This window comes from Eptesicus fuscus, chromosome 5 (assembly GCF_027574615.1).
Source record: "Eptesicus fuscus isolate TK198812 chromosome 5, DD_ASM_mEF_20220401, whole genome shotgun sequence".
NCBI lineage: Eukaryota > Metazoa > Chordata > Mammalia > Chiroptera > Vespertilionidae > Eptesicus > Eptesicus fuscus.
Genome location: NC_072477.1, coordinates 88,529,543 through 88,553,476, shown reverse-complemented (window position 1 = coordinate 88,553,476; position 23,934 = coordinate 88,529,543). Strand labels below are relative to the sequence as shown.

Below are 23,934 nucleotides of genomic sequence, written 5' to 3'. Positions count from 1 at the left end.
ATGGCTTCTTCCTTTGAGAAGTTTGGCTACTAAACGATCCCTAGAGAAGCGCGATTTCTTCAGGCTAGAAGCCTGAAGGTATTTGTAGTTAGGTGGAAGAGAGCCAGTAGAAAGGGATTAACTGAGAGAGCCAGGTCCCAAGTCAGCAAAAAGTGGTAGTATGGAGGAGGTAGAAAAGTAATCAAGAAAAGGGTCAGGACAGGAAAGTTATTGAAAAGGGCAAAAATTGCTGGAGCGGCTCATCACACATCGCTTTTAGTTGCTGGTTAAGTCATCTGTTGAGAGTGAGAATGACCAGGTTATGACTCAGGATTTAGAATCATGAATGTATTATCATCATCATCATTAAATTTTAAAATAGCCTTGGAGCTTATTTGAGGCTACTCAAAATACTGTTCAAAATATGGTCTACAGCATTGGTATCAGCCAGCACACCAGACCTGAACCAGAATCAGTATTTTAAACAATCCAGGTGATTCGATGCCCGTTAAAGTTTGACAAGTACCGCTGTAGCCCATCTTCCCCACTTAACAGAAAGGGAAATGGAGGCTGCAGGAGATGAGTTACTTTTCAAGTCAAAATGACAAAGGCTGGGAGAATTCCTTCAAGAAATTAATGGAAAATCAACAAAAGGGGTGGGGGGGTGGGGGGAAAGGGCCTTCACAAGGCAGTGAAGTTTCAAGCATATAATTTCATGACTTTTCCAAAGTCATGACTTAGCAATAGTACAGTGTATAGGAGTGAAGGAAGTGGAATGGTCTGGGGCTTTCCAAAATTAGGTTTAGAATTGCTAAGATGGACACCACAGAGGTAAAATGAATGAAATAATCTGCAATATCCCTGAGATGAATGCTTTAAGAGTGGGGTGAGGTGGGGAAGGCCAGTGAAGCCAGATGGGGATGGACAATAGAGGGCTTCAGGTGAGGAAGGGGTAGGCCTAAGAGCCCGCCAAGAACTGGTGGTTGGGATGGAAGAGTGGATGGAGTAGGTAAGGAAGCTGTGGTCAAAATGAAGACATTAGAAGTCTGAGCTCCTAAAACCCAAGCACTTTTAAGTAATTTAAAAGGCCCAGGTTAGCCATCTCACACAAGCCCCCAAATCATCAATTTAAGAGGTTAAGTAACAATGAGACTGGACTGTGGATGATGTTGAAGTCTCTGGGGATAATGGTAGTGGGGGTGGAAGGAAAAAAATCTGTTGACATTCATAAAGCACAAACTGTTCAACACTGATTTCCTCACATAAACTCCCCTTGGTATGTCAACAAATACGAGGAGGCATGAGATTTGCTTTAAAAAATAAAAAGCTCTTTATCTGTGTAAAGTGACAATTCTTCCTGAGACTATCTCTTAAAAAAATGGGGTGACCAGAGTTTATTTCTTTAAGAGTTCTGCAACTCAGAGGGCCTAACTTGGAAAAGACCCATTTTTCAAGGATTTGACCATTCCTGCCAGAACAGGACTAAGTGCCAAAGGACATGAGCCTTAATTTGAGCCAATAGCTATTATCTGAGTGACAGCTTTCTGGAACACAAATTTCGTTCTGAACACAAGGAAACCTTGAGTAGTTTGAGTATGTGAATAATATTTCATGGTTTGCCCCTCTTTATGAATTTATATTATTATGATGAGAGCACACAAGGAAAAAGTGGTAGAAGACTATTAAGAACAAGGGGAAGTTTTCATTTTGTCAGGTTAAAAAAAAATGGTACAGCCCAGCTGGCATGCTCAGTGGTTGAGCATCGACCTATGAACCAGAAGGTCATGGTTTAATTTCTCGTCGGGGCACATGCCCAGGTTTTGGGCTCCATCCCCAGTGTGGGGCATACAAGAGGCAGCCAATCAGTGATTCTCTCTCATCATTGATGTTTCTATCTCTCTCCCCCTCTCCCTTCCTCTCTGAAATCAATAAATACATTTTTTAAATGTTACAAAAGAGTTTATTGGGATAATCCTTTAAAATATACACTGAGTGGCCAGATTATTATGATCTCTGAACGCATAATAATCTGGCCACTCAGTATATATATATATATAATTCCCACCTAGGGTTGCTAGAATTGACAAATAAAAAGATTACAGGATGCCAGGTTAAATGTGAATTTCAGAGAGACAATTAATATTTTTAGTACATATTCTTGCAATACTTGGGACATATCTATACTAAAAAATGGTTATTTATCTGAAATTCAATTTTTTTTAAATTAGATCTTTTCTTTTTTTAATTTCTTTATTGATTAAGGTATCACATATTTGTCCTCATCCCCCCATTCCCATCCCACACTCCTCCCCATGCATGCCCCCACCCCCCTGTTGTCCTTAACCACTAGTTAGGCTCATATGCATGCACACAAGTCCTTTGGTTGATCTTTCTCCTTTATCCCCACCCTCCCCTACACTCCCTCTGAGGCCCGACAGTCTGATCCATGCCTCCTTGTTTCTGGGTCTGTTCTTGTTCATCAGTCTATGTTGTTTATCATTTCCCCTAGATGAGTGAGATCATGAGCTACTAGAAATACACTTATAAGAACCGAAAATGAGACAAGCAATAGTGGTTATGCTGAAAGGCAAATGAATCAGTCTGTAGTGAGTTTCTTTCTGGGACAACAGTTCTTTTGAGACCCAATTTCAATGTCAAACAGTTCCTTATGTGTACATGTCAGCAATGATATTTCAGTTCTGGATGGTGGACAAATGGTGGTAATGCAGGTCCGACCCTCTCTGGTTTGGTCCTGGGCAACCTGCAGTGATGCACAGCTGCTAACTGCTAGTATGGCAAGGCGACGTAAGCGTCTTCCATCTCTGGACTGCTTCTCTTCTGTCTTCATGGCTGGAGTAGTCCTGTCGATTCCTCTCTGTTGCCAGAATCCACATGGTCTCGGAGTTGTTTTCTGAAAATATACAAACATATTCTCGACCAAAAGTTAATAAAGGGATATTTTCTATAAAATTGACTTGGGATCCTTTTTCATTTTTTGCCCAAATGATTTTCCTCTGGCTTGTTTTGACACCATGTGTATTTTTTCTGGGTGTCTTGCTTTTAGCCTTACAATTAATTTTCTAAAGTACAAATTTTCTAGATGTAATTTACTTACAGGATATTTTTCCTTACATGATATTCTTCTACTATTCCCCCCTTTTTTGATTTAAATATTAGGAGGCTCTTGAAAATTTTATAATGTAGTCTTGATGGCTTTTAAATTTTAATTTTTTGCACTATAATATTACTGCTTTAGGTTCATTACATGTTACACAATTTTATCATGAGATGAACTACCAACAAAAATTTAGTTAACACTTTAGGAACTGCTTTTTGTCCAGTACAATTAGTTTTTCTAGAATATTCACTTGTTTCAATTAGCCAATTTAAATTAGCCTGAAAACTTGACTACTATTTTACTGTCAAATTTATTACTCTAACATCAATCTTATTTTACCCTGTAAATATTAGTGGAAAGGATTATTTGCCTTCTTGAGTAGGCCCTGAGCATTCCTGGTGGTAGGCTGGATTTAGATATCAAAAACCCACTTCCCCACACCATGGGTACAAGACAACTCAAACAATTCTTGTTGCAGTGAGAGGGCAGCTGCTGTTGAAATTCAAATTTAACTGGGAGTACTATATATTATCTGGCAACCCTACTCTCACCCTGGGCCACAGGAGGCTCCACTAGCCGCCTGGTCCCTATTCCTGAGAACTCTATCTGTGTAAGTCCCATTCTGGAAAGAATACCCAAATCTAAATACCACCATCTCATCACAGTGGTCCATGTTCCCATACACCTAGTCATTCCACCAAGGGTTCCCTTCGAAGATTTTCACTCTGTGATTTCCAAATTGCTGAAGGATGGGCAAAACACCAGATCTGGACCCTATTTTGCTTTACCCTCAATTACCCCAATAATTTTGATTTTTAGCAAATGAAGATAAGACTCACCATGATGGACCAGAATTAAGGTGCCTACACAACACACCTGGCCTTTCCACACCTGCTTTAGAATGAAACTATCAAGGAAAAAGAAATCTAATGTGAACACATATGATACATTTCATAGTACTTTAGGACAGTTTTGAAAAATAGTTAGAAACCTGCTAGAGGACCAAGGAAGCACTAATTACACTTAAGTGCAAACTTGACGAGAAAAGTTAATTTCAAGTGAAGAATAAGGCACCTGAGGTAAGGTAGACCTGAAGGTCCCCTGAGAGAATGAACTCAGTCTTCTCCTTTGAGATTTTCTCTTTTTTGGGTCTAAGACCAGCAGGAGGAAAGAACAGTATAAATTCAGAAGCATGCCAAAGGGAAGCATTTTTAAAACCTTAGTTGTTTATGGCTGACTTTAAAGACAATTTCAATCCCCAGGACTGCTTTTTAAAAAACTTCTTCTTTCCATTGTGTCTTGGACCTTGCGTGACAGGTAGCCTGTTTGACTCAGGTGACCAGAATACAAAAAGACAGCTTATGTGTTTGTTACCAGTCGCCTTTGTTCAGAGAACCCCTGCCCTCCCCAGGTTCCTGTGTTAGATTTACTTTGAGTGGTCCTAGGATGGTTCCCCCGCCCTCGGACAAAGAACAGATGCACATTAATTTACGTCAAGCAGAAATTAGGGTTTTGTTTTTTAATGTTATTAAAGAGTTAAAAAATAATGTAATTTCCCTATCACAATTGTCTACGCTGCTGGCCATTCTGGAAATGTGGGGCCTTAAAGAGGTACTTCCTGTTCCCTTCCTCTCATTCTCTCTTACTCATATGTGGCTAACAAAGTTTCTAATGTAAATACTGTACGCTCTACCATTCAGTCTGAGTTTTTATGAACCACTCTAGCCTAAATCAGTGCACAGAAGGAAGAATAGTTAGCTAGGAATCAGAAGAGGTGGGTTATGGTTGAAATGGCTTCACTAACTAGCTGGGTCTGTTCTTCCTTTATAAAATGAGCTTTATGTTCTTCAAGGTTCACTCCTGCTCTAAAGTTCTAGATTCTTTTTATATCCTCTCCCATCTCTTGTGAGACATTTGCATTAGGCTTTCAGGCAAGCTTATTTAACAAATGCTTTTAAAAATATATATACTTTTATTGATTTCAGAGAGGAAGGGAGAGGGAGATAGAAACATTAATGGTAAGAGAGAATCATTGATTGGGCGCATCCTGCATGCCCCACACTGGGGATTGAGCCTGCAACCTGGGCATGTGCCCTTGACCAGAACTGAACCCGGAACTCCTGTCTGCAGGCTGACCCTCTATCCACTGAGCCAAACCAGCTAGGCTGCTTTTTTTCTTCTTCTTAAGATTAGGATAGTTCCAGAAAAAAGGTTTAGCACACTGAAAGCACAGTTTTTTAAGTATGTAGTTTATGAAATTTAAAAAGAAACAGATTGCATTAATGAGAGCTTTCTGATTCTTAGACTCTTTCAATGCTCTTATTTATCAGAGATTATGATCTCTGAACGCATAATAATCTGGCCACTCAGTGTATGTATGTGTGTGTGAATTCGTGCATGGGTGGGGTCTGGCCAGCCTGGCCAGGGGGAGGGGACATGGGCGGTTGGCCGGCCTGCCTGCTGGTAGAATTCCTGGTCGAGGGGACAATTTGCATATTAGCCTTTTATTATATAGGATATACACTGAGTGGCCAGAATATTATGTGTTCAGGGATCATAATAATCTGGCCACTCAGTAATGTAAAATATATATATATATATTAAGAGAGCCCTGGCCAGTGTGGCTCAGTTAGTTGAGCATCCAAGAGGTTGCCGGTTCAATTTCGGTTGGGGGTTTCGGGCTCAACCCCCCAGTGGGGGACATGCAGGAGGCAGCTGGTCTATGTTTCTCTCTCATCGATGTTTCTCTTCCTCTCTCTCTAAAATCAATAAAAACATTAAAAAATGCAATGGCTTGTGAAAATATATTATAATTCATTTATTTAAAAAATCAATTTGTTGATATACAAACCAACTGGACCAAACAGAACAGGACAGAAGCAATGGTCTAAATAAGTATCAACTTAAGAGCTCTGATGTCAACCAGGAGGGCACCCAAATACAAATTTAGCATGCGGGTAAAAGTCTTTATGTCTTTCGGTGAAGGCAAAGCCATTTGGTTGGCACTTCATAGGAATATCTTTCCACCAGGTCTTCATCATATGGTATGTGCCACGAGTCTCCAGTTGTTTGCACCACTGTGTCATAGCTGGGAATATGCTGTTGAATTAAAAAGGGAACCAAACATTAAGAACAACACTAAAGGGATACCTGGCTATTTCCCTTTCCTTTTTTTTAAAAAAAAATTTATTTTTATTGATTTCAGAGAGGAAGGAAGAGAGAGAAAGAAACATCAATGATGAGAATCACTGATTGGCTGCCTCCTGCATGCCCCACACTGGGGATGGAGACCCCAACTTGGGCATGTTCCCTGACCAGGAATAGAACCATGACCTCCTGGTTCATAGGTCTGATGCTCAACCACTGAGCCACGCTGGCTGGACTATTTCCCTTTCTCCTCTGACTACTTTTTAATTTGCTTCAGGGACATATTCCTTGTCTTAAAAATGGGTTTTCAAAGAGGAGCTAGCTCTGTAAAAATGAACCCTAGTATTAGTAGTTTCTTTTTTGGGGTGCTTCATTTTTAAGGTTAAGGACCCTCTATACACACACACACACACACACACACACACACACATATACACACACTCACACACACACATACATACCATACAGTATTCCCTTTGTTGCCTTTACCAGTTTTATATGTGACAGAGAAAAAGTCAAATATACAAAAATAGAGAAATAGTATCATGAACTCCCATGTGCCCATCACCCAACTTCAACCATTATCAACCCAAGGCTAATTTTATTTCATCCATAATCCACCCACTTCCTTTCTGCTGCCTCTACCCTCTGTCACCCAAGATTATTTTTAAGCAAACTTCAGATATATAATTTCTTCTTGTAACTCAGTATATATCTTTAAAAGGTAAGGACTTATTTTGTAAATAGAAGATTAAGACCATTTTTACACTTAGGAATTAATAATTCCTTAACATCATCAAATTTCTGTTTACATTTCCAATTATGTGTATACATATATGTTACAGTTTGTTTGATCAGGGATTGAAATAAGGCTATTACATTGTGATTGGCTGAATTGCCTCTCAATTCTCTTTTACTCTAGAGCTTCCCTTTCCATCTCCATCATTTTGGTAATTTTTTGTTGTTGAGGAAATTAGGTCAGCTATTCTATTATTTCTCACAGTCTTGATTATGCTGATTGCATTTCTGTGGTATCACTTGATACTATATTTCCTATAAATTTGTTTAGTATATTTTCTGACTATTAAACCACATTTACCACTGGCTAGTGTATTTTTCTGTAATAACTCGCCTTTGGATTTTCTCCCTTTGCTTTCACACAAAAGACATTCTTGTATTTACAGGCATCTAACCTAGAATCAAAAGAGGATTCAATTGAAACCAACCTGTAGGAGTGGATTAACCAGGAAAATGGAGTTATTTAGCAAAAGTAGAAGTATGAAGAACCATAGGGATTAACAACTTTTAGTTATCCTATCTAATAAAAGAGTAATATGCAAATTGACTATCACTCCAACACACAAGATGGCTGCCCCCATGTGAACACAAAATGGCTGCCACAAGATGGCCAGCAGGAGAGGGCAGTTGGGAGAGACCAGGCCTGCAAGGGAGGGCAGTTGGGAGGGACCAGGCCTGCAAGGAAGGGCAGTTGGGGGCAATCCAGCCTGCAGGGGAGGGCAGTTGGGTGGGGGGAATCAGACCAGCAGGGGAAAGCAGTTAGGGGCGATGAGGCTGGCAGGGGAGGGCAGTTAGGGGTGACCGGGTTGGCAGGGGAGGGCAGTTGGGGGGGGACCAGGCCTGCAGGGGAGGGCAATTGGGGGCAACCAGGCCAGCAGGGGAGGGCAGTTAGGGGCAATTGGGCTGGCAGGGGAGCAGTTAGGCATCAATCAGACTGGCAGGGGAGTGGTTAGGGGGTGATCAGGCTGGTAGGCAGAAGCAGTTAGGGGCAATCAGGAAGGCAGGCAGGTGAGCGGTTGGGAGCAAGCAATCCTAGATTGTGAGAGGGATGTCCGACTGCCCGTTTAGGCCCGATCCCAGTAGGATTGGGCCTAAACGGGCAGTCAGACATCCCTCGAGGGGTCCCAGATTGGAGAGGGTGCAGGCTGGGCTGAGGGACACCCCCTCCCCCCCATGCACGAATTCCGTGCATCGGGCCTCTAGTTACAAATAAATAAGGAAATAAAAACCATGTATGAATATTTGTATTTGATAGCATTATTAGAGCCATAATTGATGACATCCCAGGTGTTTTCAATATGTCAATTAATGTGGGGTTGGCCTATAAGAACTTTTGCTCTAGCAGACTTTCTGTTTCCAGGAACTGGCTAATTCCAAATATCAAACTAAAACTGAGAAAAATAAAGCCCTTAGGGTTGCAACATTCTTTGCTTATGCCACATTCTTACTATGTACTTGACTCTGTTGATATTATGTAAAGAACAGATGACATACCTGAAAAGTTATTTTTGATCCTGGAAACTTATTAATAATTGCCAGCTGATGTCCCTGCTGCCACTTAAAGAACAGGCGTTGGGTCTTGGCATCAGGTAGACAGGCCTTATGGTCCCGCAGCAGATCTTTTGTGATAAATTTGCAGTGATTCCCTGAGTGCAGTGTGGCATACAGAAGGAACGGATCATCCTCTGAGCTGAGTCAGGCAAAAGAGAGGACACAATCAAGTACACCACTGAGAAGGCACAGGAGAGCATTCTTCACCATGTTATTTATTTATTTTTTTCTTTATTATTATTATTATTTTTTTTATTGTCTAAAGTTTTACATATGTCTCCTTTTTTCCCAATTGACACTCCCCCCCCAGCCATTCCCACCCCAGGCAAGCCCCCACCGCCCCAGTGTCTGTGTCCATTGGTTATACTAATATGCATGTGTACAAGTCCTTTGGTTGCTCTCTACCCATCTCCCCTGCCATTAGTCTCTGGATCTATTCTTATTCATCGAATTATGTTGATCATTATATCCCACATATGAGAGAGATCATATGATATTTATCTTTCTCCAAATGGTTTATTTAGCTTTGCATAATGCTCTCCAGCTCCAACCATGCTGGGTTTTTTTGTTTTTTTAAAAATACATTTTATTGTTTTTTTACAGAGAGGAAGGGAGAGGGATAGAGAGTTAGAAACATTGATAAGAGAGAAACATCGATCAGCTGCCTCCTGCACGCTCCCTACTGGGGATGTGCCTGCAACCAAGGTACATGCCCTTGACCGGAATCGAACCTGGGACCCTTCAGTCCGCAGGCCAACGCTCTATCCACTGAGCCAAACCAATTAGGGCCAACCATGCTGTTTGTTTTTTATTTCTTATTCTACTTTCCTCAGAGGTCCTCTGCATTCGTAACCAACATAATCTCAGTGATACTTAGGAGCCATCTTAGCTGGTAGGCAACACTATCTAGAACACAGATGGGAAATAAGGGGAAAGAAATGCTGCTTGGAACTCTTAATAGCTCAACTGAACTATCCCACTAGCAGCAGCTTTCCAAGGTTCACAGCTTGGCCTCTCCTGGGCACCTCCTAGCCCAACACAAGTAGCAGTCACCTATAGATCACTCTGTGGCTCGTGCCAGGTGGCCCTAGGCAGGGAACAGGCAGTGGCTGACTTTGCACTTCTCGGGAGGCCCCAGAGCCAGTGCATCCGGTGGACAGCTTCAGACCACATCAGATTACAACTCTACCAAATCCACAAGCGACACACTCAGCAGACTCAGTGAGCACTAAAGCAAGTCCTACTCCACAGGGATGTCTCCTGAACAGCAGCTCTTACACTGTAGTCACAGCTGATCTTCACAGCCAATTGGCCTGGGGGTCAATTCCTCCTGGTGATGACAACTGCAATCAAGGCTTAACTACAACAAGACTGTGCCCACATAGGGGCACACCCTGTGAGTGGGGAAACTGAGCCACTGGGCCCTACAGGACACCTACTACACAAGGCCACTCTACCAATTAGGTAGACACAGAGGCTCTACCTAATACATAGAAACAAACACAGGGAAACAGCCAAAATGCGGAGACAAAGAAACATGTCACAAATGAAAGAACAAAAGAAATCTCCAGAAAAAGAACTAAATGAAATGGAAGCAAGCAAACTACTAGATACAGAGTTCAAAACAATGGGCATACGGATGCTCAAGGAACTTAATCAGAGCTTCAAGGATCTTAGTGAGAAAGTCAAGGAACTTAGTGAGAATTTCAAGGATCTTAGAACATCAAAGGACCAAGTCAGAAATGAAGGCTGAAGAATAATTTACAGGGAATCAACAGTAGAAACACAAAGAATCAAATCAGCAATTTGGAAACATGAGGAAGCAAAACACACCTAATCAGAAGAGCAAAAAGAATCCAAAAATATGAAGATAGTGTAAGGAGCCTCTGGTACAACTTCAAGCACACCAATATTCACATTATGGGGGTGCTGGAAGGCGAAGAGAGAGAGAAAGATATTGAAAACCTATTTGAAAAAAATAATGACAGAAAACTTACCCTACCTGGTGAAAGAAACAGACATACAAGTCCAGGAAATACAAAGTCCCAAACAAGATGAACCCAAAGAGGTCCACACCAAGACACAGAATTAAAATGCCAAGGGCTAAAGACAAAGAGAGAATCTTAAAAGCAGAGAGAGAGAGAAAAAAAAAAGCAGTTAGTTACCTATAAGGGTGTGCCCATAAGACTATTGCTGATTTCTCAACAGAAACTTTGCAGGCCAGAAGGAAGTGGCATGAAATATTTAAGTGATGAAAAGCAAAGACCTACAATTAAGATTACTCTCCCCAGCAAAGCTATCATTTAGAATTGAAGGTCAGATAAAGAGCTTCCCAGATAAGAAAAAGCTAAAGGAGTTCATCACCACCAAACCATTATTACATGAAATGTTAAAGGGTCTTCTTTAAGAAAAAAAAAGAAAAAAGATAAACATTATGAACAATAAAATGGCAATAAATACATATCTATCAACAATTGAATCTAAAAACCAAAATAAATGAACAAATAATCTAATGAACAAAATAAATTGGTGAATAAAATAGAATCAGGGGCATGGAAACATGAAACAGATTGAGAATCAGAGGGAAGGGGGGATGGGAATAGAGTAACTAAAGAACTTATATGCATATATGCATTACCCATGGATATAGACAATAGGGTGGTGAAGGCCTAAGGCGGGACGGGATTGGGTGGAGGAGGGCAATGGGGGGAAATTTAGAAGGGGGCAGGGACATCTGTAATACTCTCAACAATAAAGATATTTTAAAAAAGAAGAAAGATCAGGCAGCACATTTAAAAAATATTTCTAATAAAACAGTTATAAAAATAAGAACAGAATAAATGGTTTGAGGAATACTGACATATCTTGAAGTTATCACATACAACCTAATGAAACCTAGACTTGGGGCCAAGGCACACACATTATCCTCGGCCCCAAGTTGGAAATAAACTTTGTCAGCATATAGTATGAAAAATGAAATGCAAGTTAAAGTTCATTTATGCTGCTGAGGATCTGTGCTCCTTCTGACTAACTTCATTCTTCTCGCTTTATGGACACTGTTCATATTGTTGTGGACCATGTTTTCCATACTCCTTTGGCTTCCTGAGAAGCTGTAGCCCATAGTAACATTTCTGTAAAATTTAGAATAACATCCAGGCCCTTTTCTTATTTACCAGAGCCCCTGAGTTCCTTTGTAATGTGGTCCTTGCCTTCTCTCTGACCTCAGAACTTACCACTTTCCCTCTTGCTGCTACAGCCATCTATACTGGCCTGCTTGCCTTCCTCATGCCAAACTCATTCCTGCTTTTTGAACACTTGATGTTCCCTCTACCTGGTATGCTCTTCCCATCACCCCTCCCCTTTTCTCAAGTGACTCACTGATTCCCTTCAGACTTGCCCCCTCCCAAAGGCCTTTCCTAACTATTGCACCCACTACCTGCTGACCTACCCCTAATTAATTCCTTCCTATCTACTTATTCTGCTTTAGTCTTCATAGCATTGAGCCTGGAATTATATAACTTGTTTACCTGTTTACTATAAGTCATACAACATCAGAGGCTTGTTGGTCTTGTTCTCTTCTCCAAGAACATAGAAAGTGCTCATATTTGTAAGATATTTGTTAAATGATCTATTTAGGACCTTATGGCATGCATTCTGTGTAATAATCTCACTTCTGACTATATCTTTCTCCCATTCTTCCTTTATCCTGATTCCTTAATCTAATCTAGTTAAATTTATTCTGCTGTAGAAACTATTTTTGTAAGCTGCCTCAAATCTTTTTTTTTTTTTTTTGGAATGAGACTGAGTATACATACATATACACTTTAAAAAATGGCAAAAATAGATAATTAACAAACAGATGACAGGAGCCTGGTGTATTTCAATTATTACCTTCAGTACTTACATGTTGTCAGCAAAGAAACAGCTGGCTTGCTTTTGCACCTTTTCCATCTCATCCTTTCTCCACCGAGCACACTGTACTGTCATATGTTTCCGGCCCAGGACCAACACTCGAAGATTAGCCTTGGCTAGCTGAGAGACCACTTTCAAGAGCTAAAAAACACAAAGCCAGCCCCCAAGAGGGTCAAGGGAAGAAGAATCTCAAGTAAGTGGAGTGATTCTTCCAGCTGATAATCTCAATAGTGAAACACTTTTTTTTTTAAGGGATAAGAAAAACAATGTCCATCTTTTTAAATCTGAGGAAAATGCTTCTTTTTTACAAATTAATGTCTAACACCTGCCCAATGATCAGGTTCCATTGGAGCCAGGTTGTTGTGTTTTTAAATAAGCATAAACTAGATTTGTTTTTAAACTGTGTTCCCTAGAGTCCACTGGGATAGAGACAGGGAGGCCAAGGAGGATGGGTTTGGTTTCTACATACTCCAAACCCTGTATCAACCAAAACAGCTCAGCTTTTGCAATTTATGTAATAGCATTCTACATAAATTTTCATCCAAATAAAGGGTTCTGCTTCTTACTTTAAAAGTTTGTAAGTAGCTAGACTAGATAGTGACTTTTCAGCCAACCTTTCCATGTCATGCTTCTGCTGAGACTGTTACCTTTCGTTGGAATTATTTTTCTCCCAAAGGAATGTTAATGTCATTTTCCATCTTCTAGCCCATTTTCCAGTCAATGAATTTACCCCCATTCTTTTCATTCCCCACGTCTTGTGTGCACATGAACTACTCTTAAAAGTCTAGACTTGGATTTTTAGTAAATCTAGTACTTTGGTGAGCTTGTCTATAGTCAGTCAGTCCTTCATAAGGAAAAGTCTGAAAATTATTTTCATGTACAACCTATTAAACTAAGTTACTATATTAAATAAAATAAAAGCTACTGAAAAATTATAATTTATGTTATATAATAGTGTGTTAGAAATATAAAAGTTCTTTAATTTACAAGAGTTGCTGGGCCTTCAAAAATCACAAATTCAAAGTCATTGAAGAAATGCTTAATTTTCTTGGGTCTTGGTTGGAAAAGGCACTGATTTTAGTCTAGCTTCCATTTACCCATAATTTCTTCCCATGTAGATTTGCAGGATATTACTTAAAATTCTTTAATCAATAACATTTCATTCATTTATTTGGTCAGTTGTCAAATATTGCTTTAGTACTTGTTATGTCTAGTATACATGTAGACTGTCTGACAATCAAATAGTGAATTAGCAAGGGTGGAATTTTTAAATTACTGTTTAGTGCTTTGGATTTATATTGTGTGTTTTTTGTCCATTCTACTTTTCTTATTATTTTAGGAAACAGTAGTTGGTTTTATTTTTTTTATTTTTTTATTTTTTAAATATATATTTTTATTGATTTTTCACAGAGAGGAAGGGAGAGGGATAGAGAGCTAGAAACATCGATGAAAGAGAGACATCGACCAGCTGCCTCCTGCACCCCCACCCCACCGGGGGATGTGCCCGCAACCAATGTACATGCCCTTGACCGGAATCAAACCTGGGACCTTCCAGTCCGCAGACCGACGCTCTATCCACTGAGCCAAACCGGTTTCGGCAGTAGTTGGTTTTATTATTATTAATTCTAGAATCACTGATAGTAAATTACTAATTCTAGAATAAAGAGACAGAATAGACATAACTTGCCCATTGAATGTGGGTTAATAAACAAGCAGAGAAGTATACCAAGACCAGTGTGAGGACTCTAAACCCCAAGCTTTACAACCAGTAAAATATAATTATTTTCTTCCAAGCTAGGAATAATGGCTTCTGTGCTCACTCAACAGTTATTTCCTTGGCCTATCTATGTATAAGGCAATGGTAGGTATCATAGCCTACACAATTTTAAAAGACATGGTCTCTACCTTTAGTGAGAAAGTACCTAATAATTTTCTTACCCAACAACCAAGCCTAGGAAAATATATATATGCTGCATCCACATATATGGAAAGTTTACTAAACATTTTCTGATTAACTGAAGAATATGTACATATCTATTTTTATCCAGCACAAAAGTAGCTCAATTTGAAAACTTGAAAAGTATAGACTAGAAGGAAGACGGAAGAGAACACCTGTACCTTACCACCCAACAAGTGTTAATGTGTACAGTGTGGGGCAAAAGTACATTTACAGTTGTGAGTACATGAAGCACAGAGTTTACTCGTGTACTATTATTTACTAATTATTGTATTAGTTTCCATACAAATTAGTGTAAACCTACACTTGCCCATTCCTGTATATATATACATCAAGTGTATATATTACTATATTTATGTTAGGGCATTAAATATACTCTATAGTGACAGAAAACAAAATTATATATAGACATATATTTTTAAATCCTCACCTCAGGATATGTTTTTATTGATTTTTAGACAGGGGCAGAGAGAGAGAGAGAAAGAAAGAGATAGGTTGCCTCTCATACATGCCCCAGCCAGGATTGAGCCAGCAATCTAGGTATGTGCCCCCAGATTGGGAATCGAACATGCAATCTTTTGGTGATGATGTTGCAACCAACTGAGCCACATGGCCAGGGCCATTCTTTATAATATAAACTAAAAGGTATAACAAAGAAAGTAGCTACTGGCAAGTAATAATAACTTAATTCTAAGTATTAATTCAAAGTTAATTCACTAGAATCCTAGGTTTCAGGGGGTATGGGTTGGAGAGAGAAAATATGAATACAAACTGTCTTCAATTTCTATTTGAAAACAGCTTTACTGAGATACAATTAATCCTCCCTATATAATAAAAGGCTAATATGTAAATTGTCCCCACGGGTGGGTGTTCGACTGACCGGGAGTTAGACGTGTGCTGACTACCAGGGGGCGGTGCGGAACATGGCAGGCGTTGGCAACGTGGCACTGGCAGTGGGTGGCAGTGGAGGTGCTGCCGGTCCCGATGGGCCCCGATGAGAGCAGGACCATGGTGGGATGGTGGAACAGGTGAGCGGGCTGCACCAGGCCAAGGCAGGTGTGAGCTGATTGCCCTGCAGATAGCGACCAGCAGTGGCGGTGGGGGGCGTGGCCGCTGCCTGGCTCCCAGGTGCTGAGGGAGCCCAGCAGGTAGGCCTAGCCCTGACCGATCGCCCTGCAGGCGGGATGGTGGAAGTGAGGGGCAGCGCCAGGCCATGGTGGGGTGCCAGGCGGGGCTGTGGGGCTGCAAGGCTGGGGGCGCAAGCTGGTGCTGCAAAGCTGGGGAAGTGAGCTGGAGCCTGATCCCCACAGGCCACCCCAAGGAACCCCACCCATGCATGAATTTGTGCACCGGGATTCTAGTCTATCCCCGTGGTTGGCAAACTGCGGCTCGCGAGCCACATGCGGCTCTTTGGCCCCTTGAGTGTGGCTCTTCCACAAAATACCACGGCCTGGGCGAGTCTATTTTGAAGAAGTGGCGTTAGAAGAAGTTGAAGTTTAAAAAATTTGGCTCTCAAAAGAAATTTCAATCGTGTACTGTTGATATTTGGCTCTGCTGACTAATGAGTTTGCCGACCACCGGTCTATCCTATATAATAAAAGGGTAATATGCAAATTGACCCTAACGGCGGAACGACCAGAACGACCGCTCCACCAGTCACTATGAGGCACACTGACCACCTCTCGGTCCCTTTCCCTGGCTGGCAGGCACCCATCGCCCGATGGCGAGTGGGGAACAGGGGGTGGGTGATGGAGGATGCAGGCAGCACCAGGACAAGGCCCCTGCCCCACCAATCACCCCACACACAGAGGGCAACCATGGCGGGGGTGGGCCCGGCAAGCGGGCAGGAACGGATGACCTCTCAGTCCCTCCCCTGGCCAGCAGGTTCTGATTGTCCGATGCCTGCAGCCAGCTAGGGAAGATGGCCCTGATCATAGGCCAGGCCTAGGGACCATAGCTGTGCATGAATTTTGTGTGCCGGGCCTCTAGTATATATATAAAAGCCAAGCAATCGGAATGACCAGTCACTATGACGCATACTGCAGCCGGCCAACTGGCCCAATGGGGTTGGGGCCAGCTGGCCAACCTCCCACGGCCCCTCCCCCTGACCAGCTGGCCCCGATTGGGGTGGGCCGGCCAGACTCCGGCCAGACTCCACCCATGCACTAAATCGTGTACTGGGCCTCTAGTAAAAATATATTTTAAAAAATAAAAGCAGTTAATGTAATGTATATTTTAACATAATAAAACTTTTTATTATAGAAATTTAAAAAATAAACAAGAGGCAGAATAGCACAATGTGCTATTGTTCTTACCCAGCTTTAGTAAGAACAATCAGCTCATGGGCAATCTAATTTATCTGCATCACCTCCCACTTCTGCCTCTTAGATTATTTGGACATAAGAGCTCTAAAAATAGAAGCATAATACATTATCATATGTAAAAAATTAACAATAATTCCTTAATATAAAATATACAGTGTTTATATTTCTGAATCATAATATATTTTTTTAGTATTTTCTTTTTTTAATCAGGATCTAAAAAGCTCCATACACTGCAATTTCTTGATTTCAGTTAAAGAAATGTAGCTGTCTTAAGGAATTTCACACAATTTTAGATTTTTGCCAACAGCAACTCTATGGTATCAGGTAAAACATTCTCCAGTCCTCTCTATTTCTTTTAAAGTGGTAGTTGGATCTAGAGACTTTATGAGATTCAAGGGTTTTTTTTGGTTGGTGTGTGTGCATTTAAAATTGTGGCCGTGATAAAGTAAAAAGGTCAGTTCAATCATCAAAAATTAATGAGAACTGCCCTAGCCAGTGTGGCTCAGTTGGTTAGAGTGTCATCCCAAGCCAAAGGGTCTTGGGTTTAATCCCTGGTCGTGGCGAGTACAGAAGGCAACCAATTGATGTTTATCTATCTATCTATCTATCTATCTATCTATCTATCTATCTATCTCTCCCCCCCCCCCCTTTTTCTTCTCTCTCTCTCCTCCTCCTCTTTCCAGAATCAATAAAAACATATTCTAGGGTGAGGATTAAAAAAAATAAGATTAAAACAATTAACAAGAACCTTCTCTGTCAGTCACTAGGCAGGGGGTACTGATGATACAGATGTAAAGACACATTTATCCCTAACCTCCAGGATTTAGTAATCAAATGATTATAATATAATGTAGTGTTAAGAGGGAGCACAAAGGATAGGCACTTAAATCAGACTGGGGCTGGGAAGGGTGGTCAGAGAAGTCTCCACAGCGGAAGAAACAGCTGAGTTGAGTATTCAGATGAATTATCCAGATAAGGAAGGGGAGTTTCCAAGGACAAGGAGCAGCATGTTGTAGGTGGGGATATAGTAACTGCAAGCGGTCAAATGTAGGTGTCAGAGGGTGGCATGCATGAGCAGTGCCAGAAAGAAGGCTGGAAAATGAATGTAGGGGGTCAGATCAGAGGCATCCTTATAAGTTGTAATGAGCCTTTTACCACCTGGAAGTAATGGGGGGGAAACAAAGTATTTAAAATAGGAGCATGACATGACTATCAATTTAGAGATCAAAACTGTGGATTGCAAGTAGGGGCTTCTGCAGTTATTCAGGTAAGAGATAATGAGAACTGAGACATCAGCAGTAAAAATGGAGAGAAGAGAGCCCTCTGAGTAAAGCAGAGCTAAACAGGCTTAGTCACTGACCGGATATGGGAAATAAGGAAAGGGATAAACCAAGGAAGACTTAGAGAGCTGGATAGATGATGGTAGCGAGACAAGGCCTCTGAGAGGGGAGCTGGTGATGTCTCCAGGTGGGAGATGTTCAGGGGGCAGCCAGTTGTGTGACTCTACCATTTAGGAGAGGGCTTTGGGCTGCAGATAAAGATTTGGAGTCATCGGGGAACATGCAATGGTAGGAACCATTAGCAAGTAGATGAGGCATAATAGGATACAATACAGACTTAGAAGGAAGAAAGATCAGGATGAAACCTGAGAAATACTATTACTTAAAAGAGAGAATGATTTTTTTCTTTTTAATTAAATTTATTGGGGTGACATTAGTTAAAATACATGTTTCAAGTGTACAATTCTATGATACATCATCTGCATATAGAGTGATTTAAAAAAAAAAAGCCATTAGTGGAAGCTGAGGAATGGCCACAGGGATAGAAAAAGAATGAAGAGACAGTGGTCTCTCAGAAAGATTATAAGGAACAGTTCAAGAAGGAAGGAGAGGCTAAGTATATCAGTACTACAGAGACACCAAAATGTGGCCTAGAACCTGGAGGAGCCATTTTGATGATGCCATGGGTGGGGGGCAGGACTGAGATTTCGGTTGGTTCCCTAAACTCTCTATATGTATAACATTGCCGTTTGTCCAGAGACACTCTGTCTTACAAGCATGGCTCTACTTGGCTTACTGAAAATAACAAATCAATTATGCTTTCCATTTCAGTGGTGTGACCTCTTCAAAACCTCCCCCCTCCCAGAAGCTTTAGGTGAAGAGAGAAGGTTTTTGTTTTTTTTACAGATGGAAGAGACTTGAGAATATTTATATCAGAAAAAGCCAGTAGCAAGGTAGATACTGAAGACACAGGCATAGAAGAAAGAATTGTTGGAACAAGGTTCTGAGAAAGCAGATGGAGGGGGAGCCTAGAAAACTGGTGGAGAAATCACCTCTTGCACTGAGATGGATTTGAGCACAGACAAGTTGGTTTGATTGTGTGTTGCTGCATGTGGGGGGTGTTGACATATGAGGTCGTTCCTCTTGATATCTCCTATTTTCTGTGCACAACAGGAGCTGAGTCATTGGCAGGATGGTGGAGGAGGGAGGAGCAGACTTCAGGGCAGTGGTGCATGTCAAATATAGCTGGTGTGAGACTGAGTGTGGGAGCCAAATGCAGACAGTGTAAAAGCCCAGGCGAGGGTGGAGGCTAGGAGTGACTAGAGACAAGTAGTAGTCGGCAAAATTAGGAGATTTATTGTGTTCAGTGCCCTGGCTGCAGAGTGAGAGGGCCAGTGTGGATGATGATCGCCCCTTGTTCCTTGTTAACATCTGGTCAAAGGCACTTTCAGGTGGAACCATAATTGAAACATCAGTCTTCTAATATTCTTCTCCCTATCTACTATTAGAGACACCATTCCAAATTTATATATCAGTATAGGATCTGTGGTTTTGGGTTATGGCCTGAGTCAAGAATTCCAAATTCCTATTTTATTTATTTGCTCAGATGTTTTTATTTATAAAATATGAATAAGGTACTCTTTCACTATCCTTAACATTGTTCTTATTTATCCACAAGTTATCATCAACAAAAACGTAAAGTGACAACACTCAATACCATTTCTATATGAAATGACCTTTGGAGAAAGGCTCTCAAAACCACCTGATTTCAGGGGAGGCTTTCTAGCAGTCTCCTTCTTCTAATGGCTTCAGGAAAGAAACTAGGGGCTTATTTGATAAGGTGGTCCCAGGAGGCCGCATGTTATTTATAAACTTAAAATTCCATAAAAAACAGAAGAGAAACTTTTAAAATCAGCACAAATAGCCTAGGTACTGTTCCAGCATAAAATAATTTAATAATTAAATTAACTTACTTGGATGCAGTTTAATTTCCACTTTCAAAGGCTTATTAAAAAATTCCCCCCAGGGTTCTAGATCCAGTCCATGTACAGCGACAAACTATTTCTAATACCAGTTACACACCTGTTTGGGAAACTAAAACCAGGGAATATTGGCTTTTTATGGTATCGCTTCACTGAAGACAACCTCACAGTAACTTGGGGCTTGAACTGGGATGGAGGGTGGGGGTTTTTCTATTTGAGTCTGGCTGAATTTCAGGATATGACGAATTAAGTCAGAGGCAGACAGAAAGCAAGAAAAGTAAACAAAGATTCTATGGATCCTTTTCTTTCACGTGCATTAAATAATTTTGAAAATTATTTCCCACAAACTAAGTGAACATAAAACCACTTTAGGACACACACAATGACTGATGAACTCTATGGAGGCAGTGTTCTCAGACTGAGAAGACCACAAACACAATGTTTATAATTGATGCACTGTGTTCTCCACAGCAGAAAAAAACAAGGTAAGTCATCACTTAAACTAGAACAATGGAGTTTTCTTCTTGTTTCTATGTTCCTACTGTCTGCAGGTAGCCTAATAGCAAGTTCCATTCCCTTCGTGTCTTTGTTCCTCTCATTTCCCTCTTAAGCTAAGTTTTGTGAAGAGAATCCCTGTCCCAGAGATAGTCCGTAAGTGACTGCTATATTCAACATTTTTCTAAAAATGCCACCAAGGAAGAAAGTGTGGGAAACCCAGTCAAGTTGTGGCTTGAAGCTGCTCATCATGTTTTCATTTGCCTGCTACTCACTGGTGCTGTCTCAGCCTCAGTTCTATCTTTGGTAGTTGTTGTTGCTTGCAGACAGAGAGAGATATAATATATCACTGTTTTTTGAAAGGAAGATTAGTGATATTTCATTGCTGGAATTGTTAAATAGCCAAATACCATGTAAGACACAGATTAGCACTTGAGAAAATTAGAAGACGAGGAAAGGAAGTGTTTTAGAGAAATAGCAGCAGCTTGGTGAGGAGGGACAGAGAAGCTTTCACTGGGTGGTATTCAAGGAGAGGAAGCTTCATAAGGCGGGTGGTGTCATTCCAGAGAGGAGAAGCTGAGACTGAGCTGGAGTCTTGCTGGGACTATGGGACTATGCGCTTTGAGCACAATAAAATTTAAAACTCTGATGACTAACTGACTACTAGTATAAAGCTATTTGAATCTCTTCAAAGAAAGTATATACACAAAACACTATTACTTAATTATGATTTCATAAATGATCCCACTGATTTACATTAGACTCACCATGTCCTATATCCTGCTTTCGTCAGTCTTCGGTATTTTAGGGACATTTCAATGATATCATGTTGTCCTTAGTCAATGAAACAATTCTACCGAGGAAGAGAAATGCCCTTCCTGTCTTGGGAACATCCTGCCAAGTGTGGGGTGTGTTTCCTGCGTACCATGTCCTCTTCTATGCGATTAGCACCCACACAATTATCCAGCCTTCTAAAAAACGATTCAATTGTTGGCCTGGATGGACTTCCCCAGCTAGCTGAGAGTCAGAGCTATCTAAAGGACTGAAGATTTGGCTCCTGACTCATAGTGTGACTTTTCTCCAAACATTTACATGCATTCTTTGGTCTTTTTAGTTTCTTTATGACATTTCTGTTTCCTTTATCACTGAGAGACAGGAAAGGATAATATTTTGAAGACTCAAAATGAATTGTAGAAAGATTAAATTAACTTATTTGGATGCAGTTTAATTTCCACTTTCAAAAGCTTATTAAAAATTTCCCCCTAGGGTTCTACATCTAGTCCATGTACAGCGACTAACTTGTTCACACTGGGAAAGTATACAAACACTTTCAGGCTCATAAGACACCATTCAGTGATTAGAGGGGAAAGAATAATGATGAGCAGGGCTCTGGACACTTAAGAATTTATGCAGCCTCTCCATGGCCGCACTGATCCACATATCTTTCGTCTTGGTACAGAGTCACACACATTGTACACTATGGCTATTGATTTTTTTCCTGAATAATCCTGTCAGTTAAAAATATATAAAAGACCTAGGTGTATAAAAGATGCCTTGAACGTTCCCAGTTAATGTCCCAAGTCATTTATACAGCCCTGCAGTGGAAGGGCTCAAACAGTAAAAAACTGAATAGAGACATAAAAGAGACTTTTCCAATTTATATTTATTTTTTAATAGGATAAGTGATAGTAAGTGAGCACAGGCTTTGGCATCAGGCTGCCTGTGTTCAAATTCTGGTTCCTCTATGTCAGAACTGTGTGACCTTGGGAAAGTTACATTTCCTCTTTGGGCCTCTGTTTCATCATTGCTAAACTGAGATACAGTACAAATTAGGTTATTATGAGGATTAATTTAAATGAACATGAATGCAAAGCACATGGAAAAGTACTCAATAAACCTGGGCTATTATTAGACAGTACAGCCTTGACTAAGTCATTTAGATCTTCCAAGCCCCACTATATTTTCACCACCACCCCAAAAGAAAGAGATTCTTTCGGATTATCACAGACTTGAGCGATTTTTATGTTAATCTTTCTGTCAACACTTGTGAAGAGTAAAACATAAACTTTCAGATTAAAAAGACAAAAGGAACACATGCATCTAATCCCACTTAAATCCCACTTAAACTATAATACAGAGTCTTTCTAAAATGATAAACCCATAAAAACTTGGAGAACAAGATGGGAGGCAATAGCAATAATATGGATGCTCGAAAGGCAGATAGACAAGTTGGTACTTGACCTTGCAGATCCAACAGTCAGATTTGGAGAGGAATAAACCAACCCAATTTCTCAAAAGACTCCAGTACTGGAAGCAAAGGTGTGAGGCTAAATTGGAGGAGTTTGGCTTAAATTAGGAGAACTGACAGGATTCAGTTGAACCTACTGAAAGCTGTTGAAGAAGCATTTGATTCCCATCCATATTGTTTCTGCTAGGGTGCTAGAGAGAAGTCTAAAAGTTCATTACTTGGATGTGGTAAATCAGAGGGTCTCTAGACTGAAGTACCAAACACATTTGACAGTGTGAGTATCATACTGAAAACAGGAAGTACATGAATGTATGCATATTGAATGCAGAATGCAGAGAAATCCAGACCTCTTTCTTTCCTTACTTGGCTCTCAGAACACTGGCAGTAAGGCCTTTACCCTGCAGCCAAGAGACTGAAAACTTTCCTTTGGGGAATCTAATTAGCAAAAGAGAAAAAAATCCTAAAGATTCTGAATATTGGGAATTCCCCAACAAATGGCCCATCCACATCACCCTCTTGAAGCTTCCAATGAGCTCTTCAGATCATGTTTAATCAGAAGCAGATAGCAAATAATTACCATACAGCTGTGGAGAGTGTAAAACAAATAAGGAAAAACAAAGAAGTGAAAAAAACAAAGACTGTAAAAGGAGAAAGCAAAAACCTAACATTAAAATCCTATGAGATACATAATGCATCCATGAACAGATTTTTTAAAAAATATATTTTTTTATTGATTTCAGAGAGGAAGGGAGAGGAAGAGAGAGATAGACACATCAATGATGAAAGGGGATCATTGATTGGCTGCCTCCTGCATGCCCCCTACTGGGGACTGAGCCCACAACCCGGGCATGTACCCTTGACCAGAATCGAACCTGGGACCCTTGAGTCCTCAGGCCAACGCTCTATCCACTGAGCCAAACTGGCTAGGGCATGAACAGATCTTTTTAAATGAAGAGAATAAAGGAGAGCTCTTGATATTAAAACACGACTGCACCCATGAATAAAAAGAATCAACTGAAAGGTAGAAGAGAACACCGAGGAAGCCTCCCAGAAAAGGAGCAAAGAGATAAAAAATAAGAAGTTTAGAGGACCAATCTAGGAGATCTGACATCTGAATGAAACAGGAAGATAGAACAGGGAAAA

General features: G+C 40.6%; 1 protein-coding gene across 3 annotated transcripts in view; it reads right to left on the bottom strand.

The window, feature by feature from the left end:
- Positions 1-5,906: 5,906 nt before the first annotated feature.
- The window catches only part of PRORP (protein only RNase P catalytic subunit), a 134,762-nt gene continuing 116,734 nt past the window's right edge, over positions 5,907-23,934 (bottom strand). For 2 of the 3 annotated variants that reach the window (XM_054716541.1, XM_054716543.1), the window contains 3 exons: positions 12,498-12,646; positions 8,537-8,732; positions 5,907-6,196 (listed from right to left, as the gene is read on the bottom strand). In XM_054716541.1, coding sequence (XP_054572516.1) covers positions 6,065-6,196; positions 8,537-8,732; positions 12,498-12,646 — 477 coding nt within the window. In that variant the 3' untranslated portion in view covers positions 5,907-6,064. Of the gene's footprint in view, positions 6,197-7,376; positions 7,438-8,536; positions 8,733-12,497; positions 12,647-23,934 lie in introns of all 3 variants that reach the window. The other variant, XM_054716542.1, reaches the window with a different exon arrangement.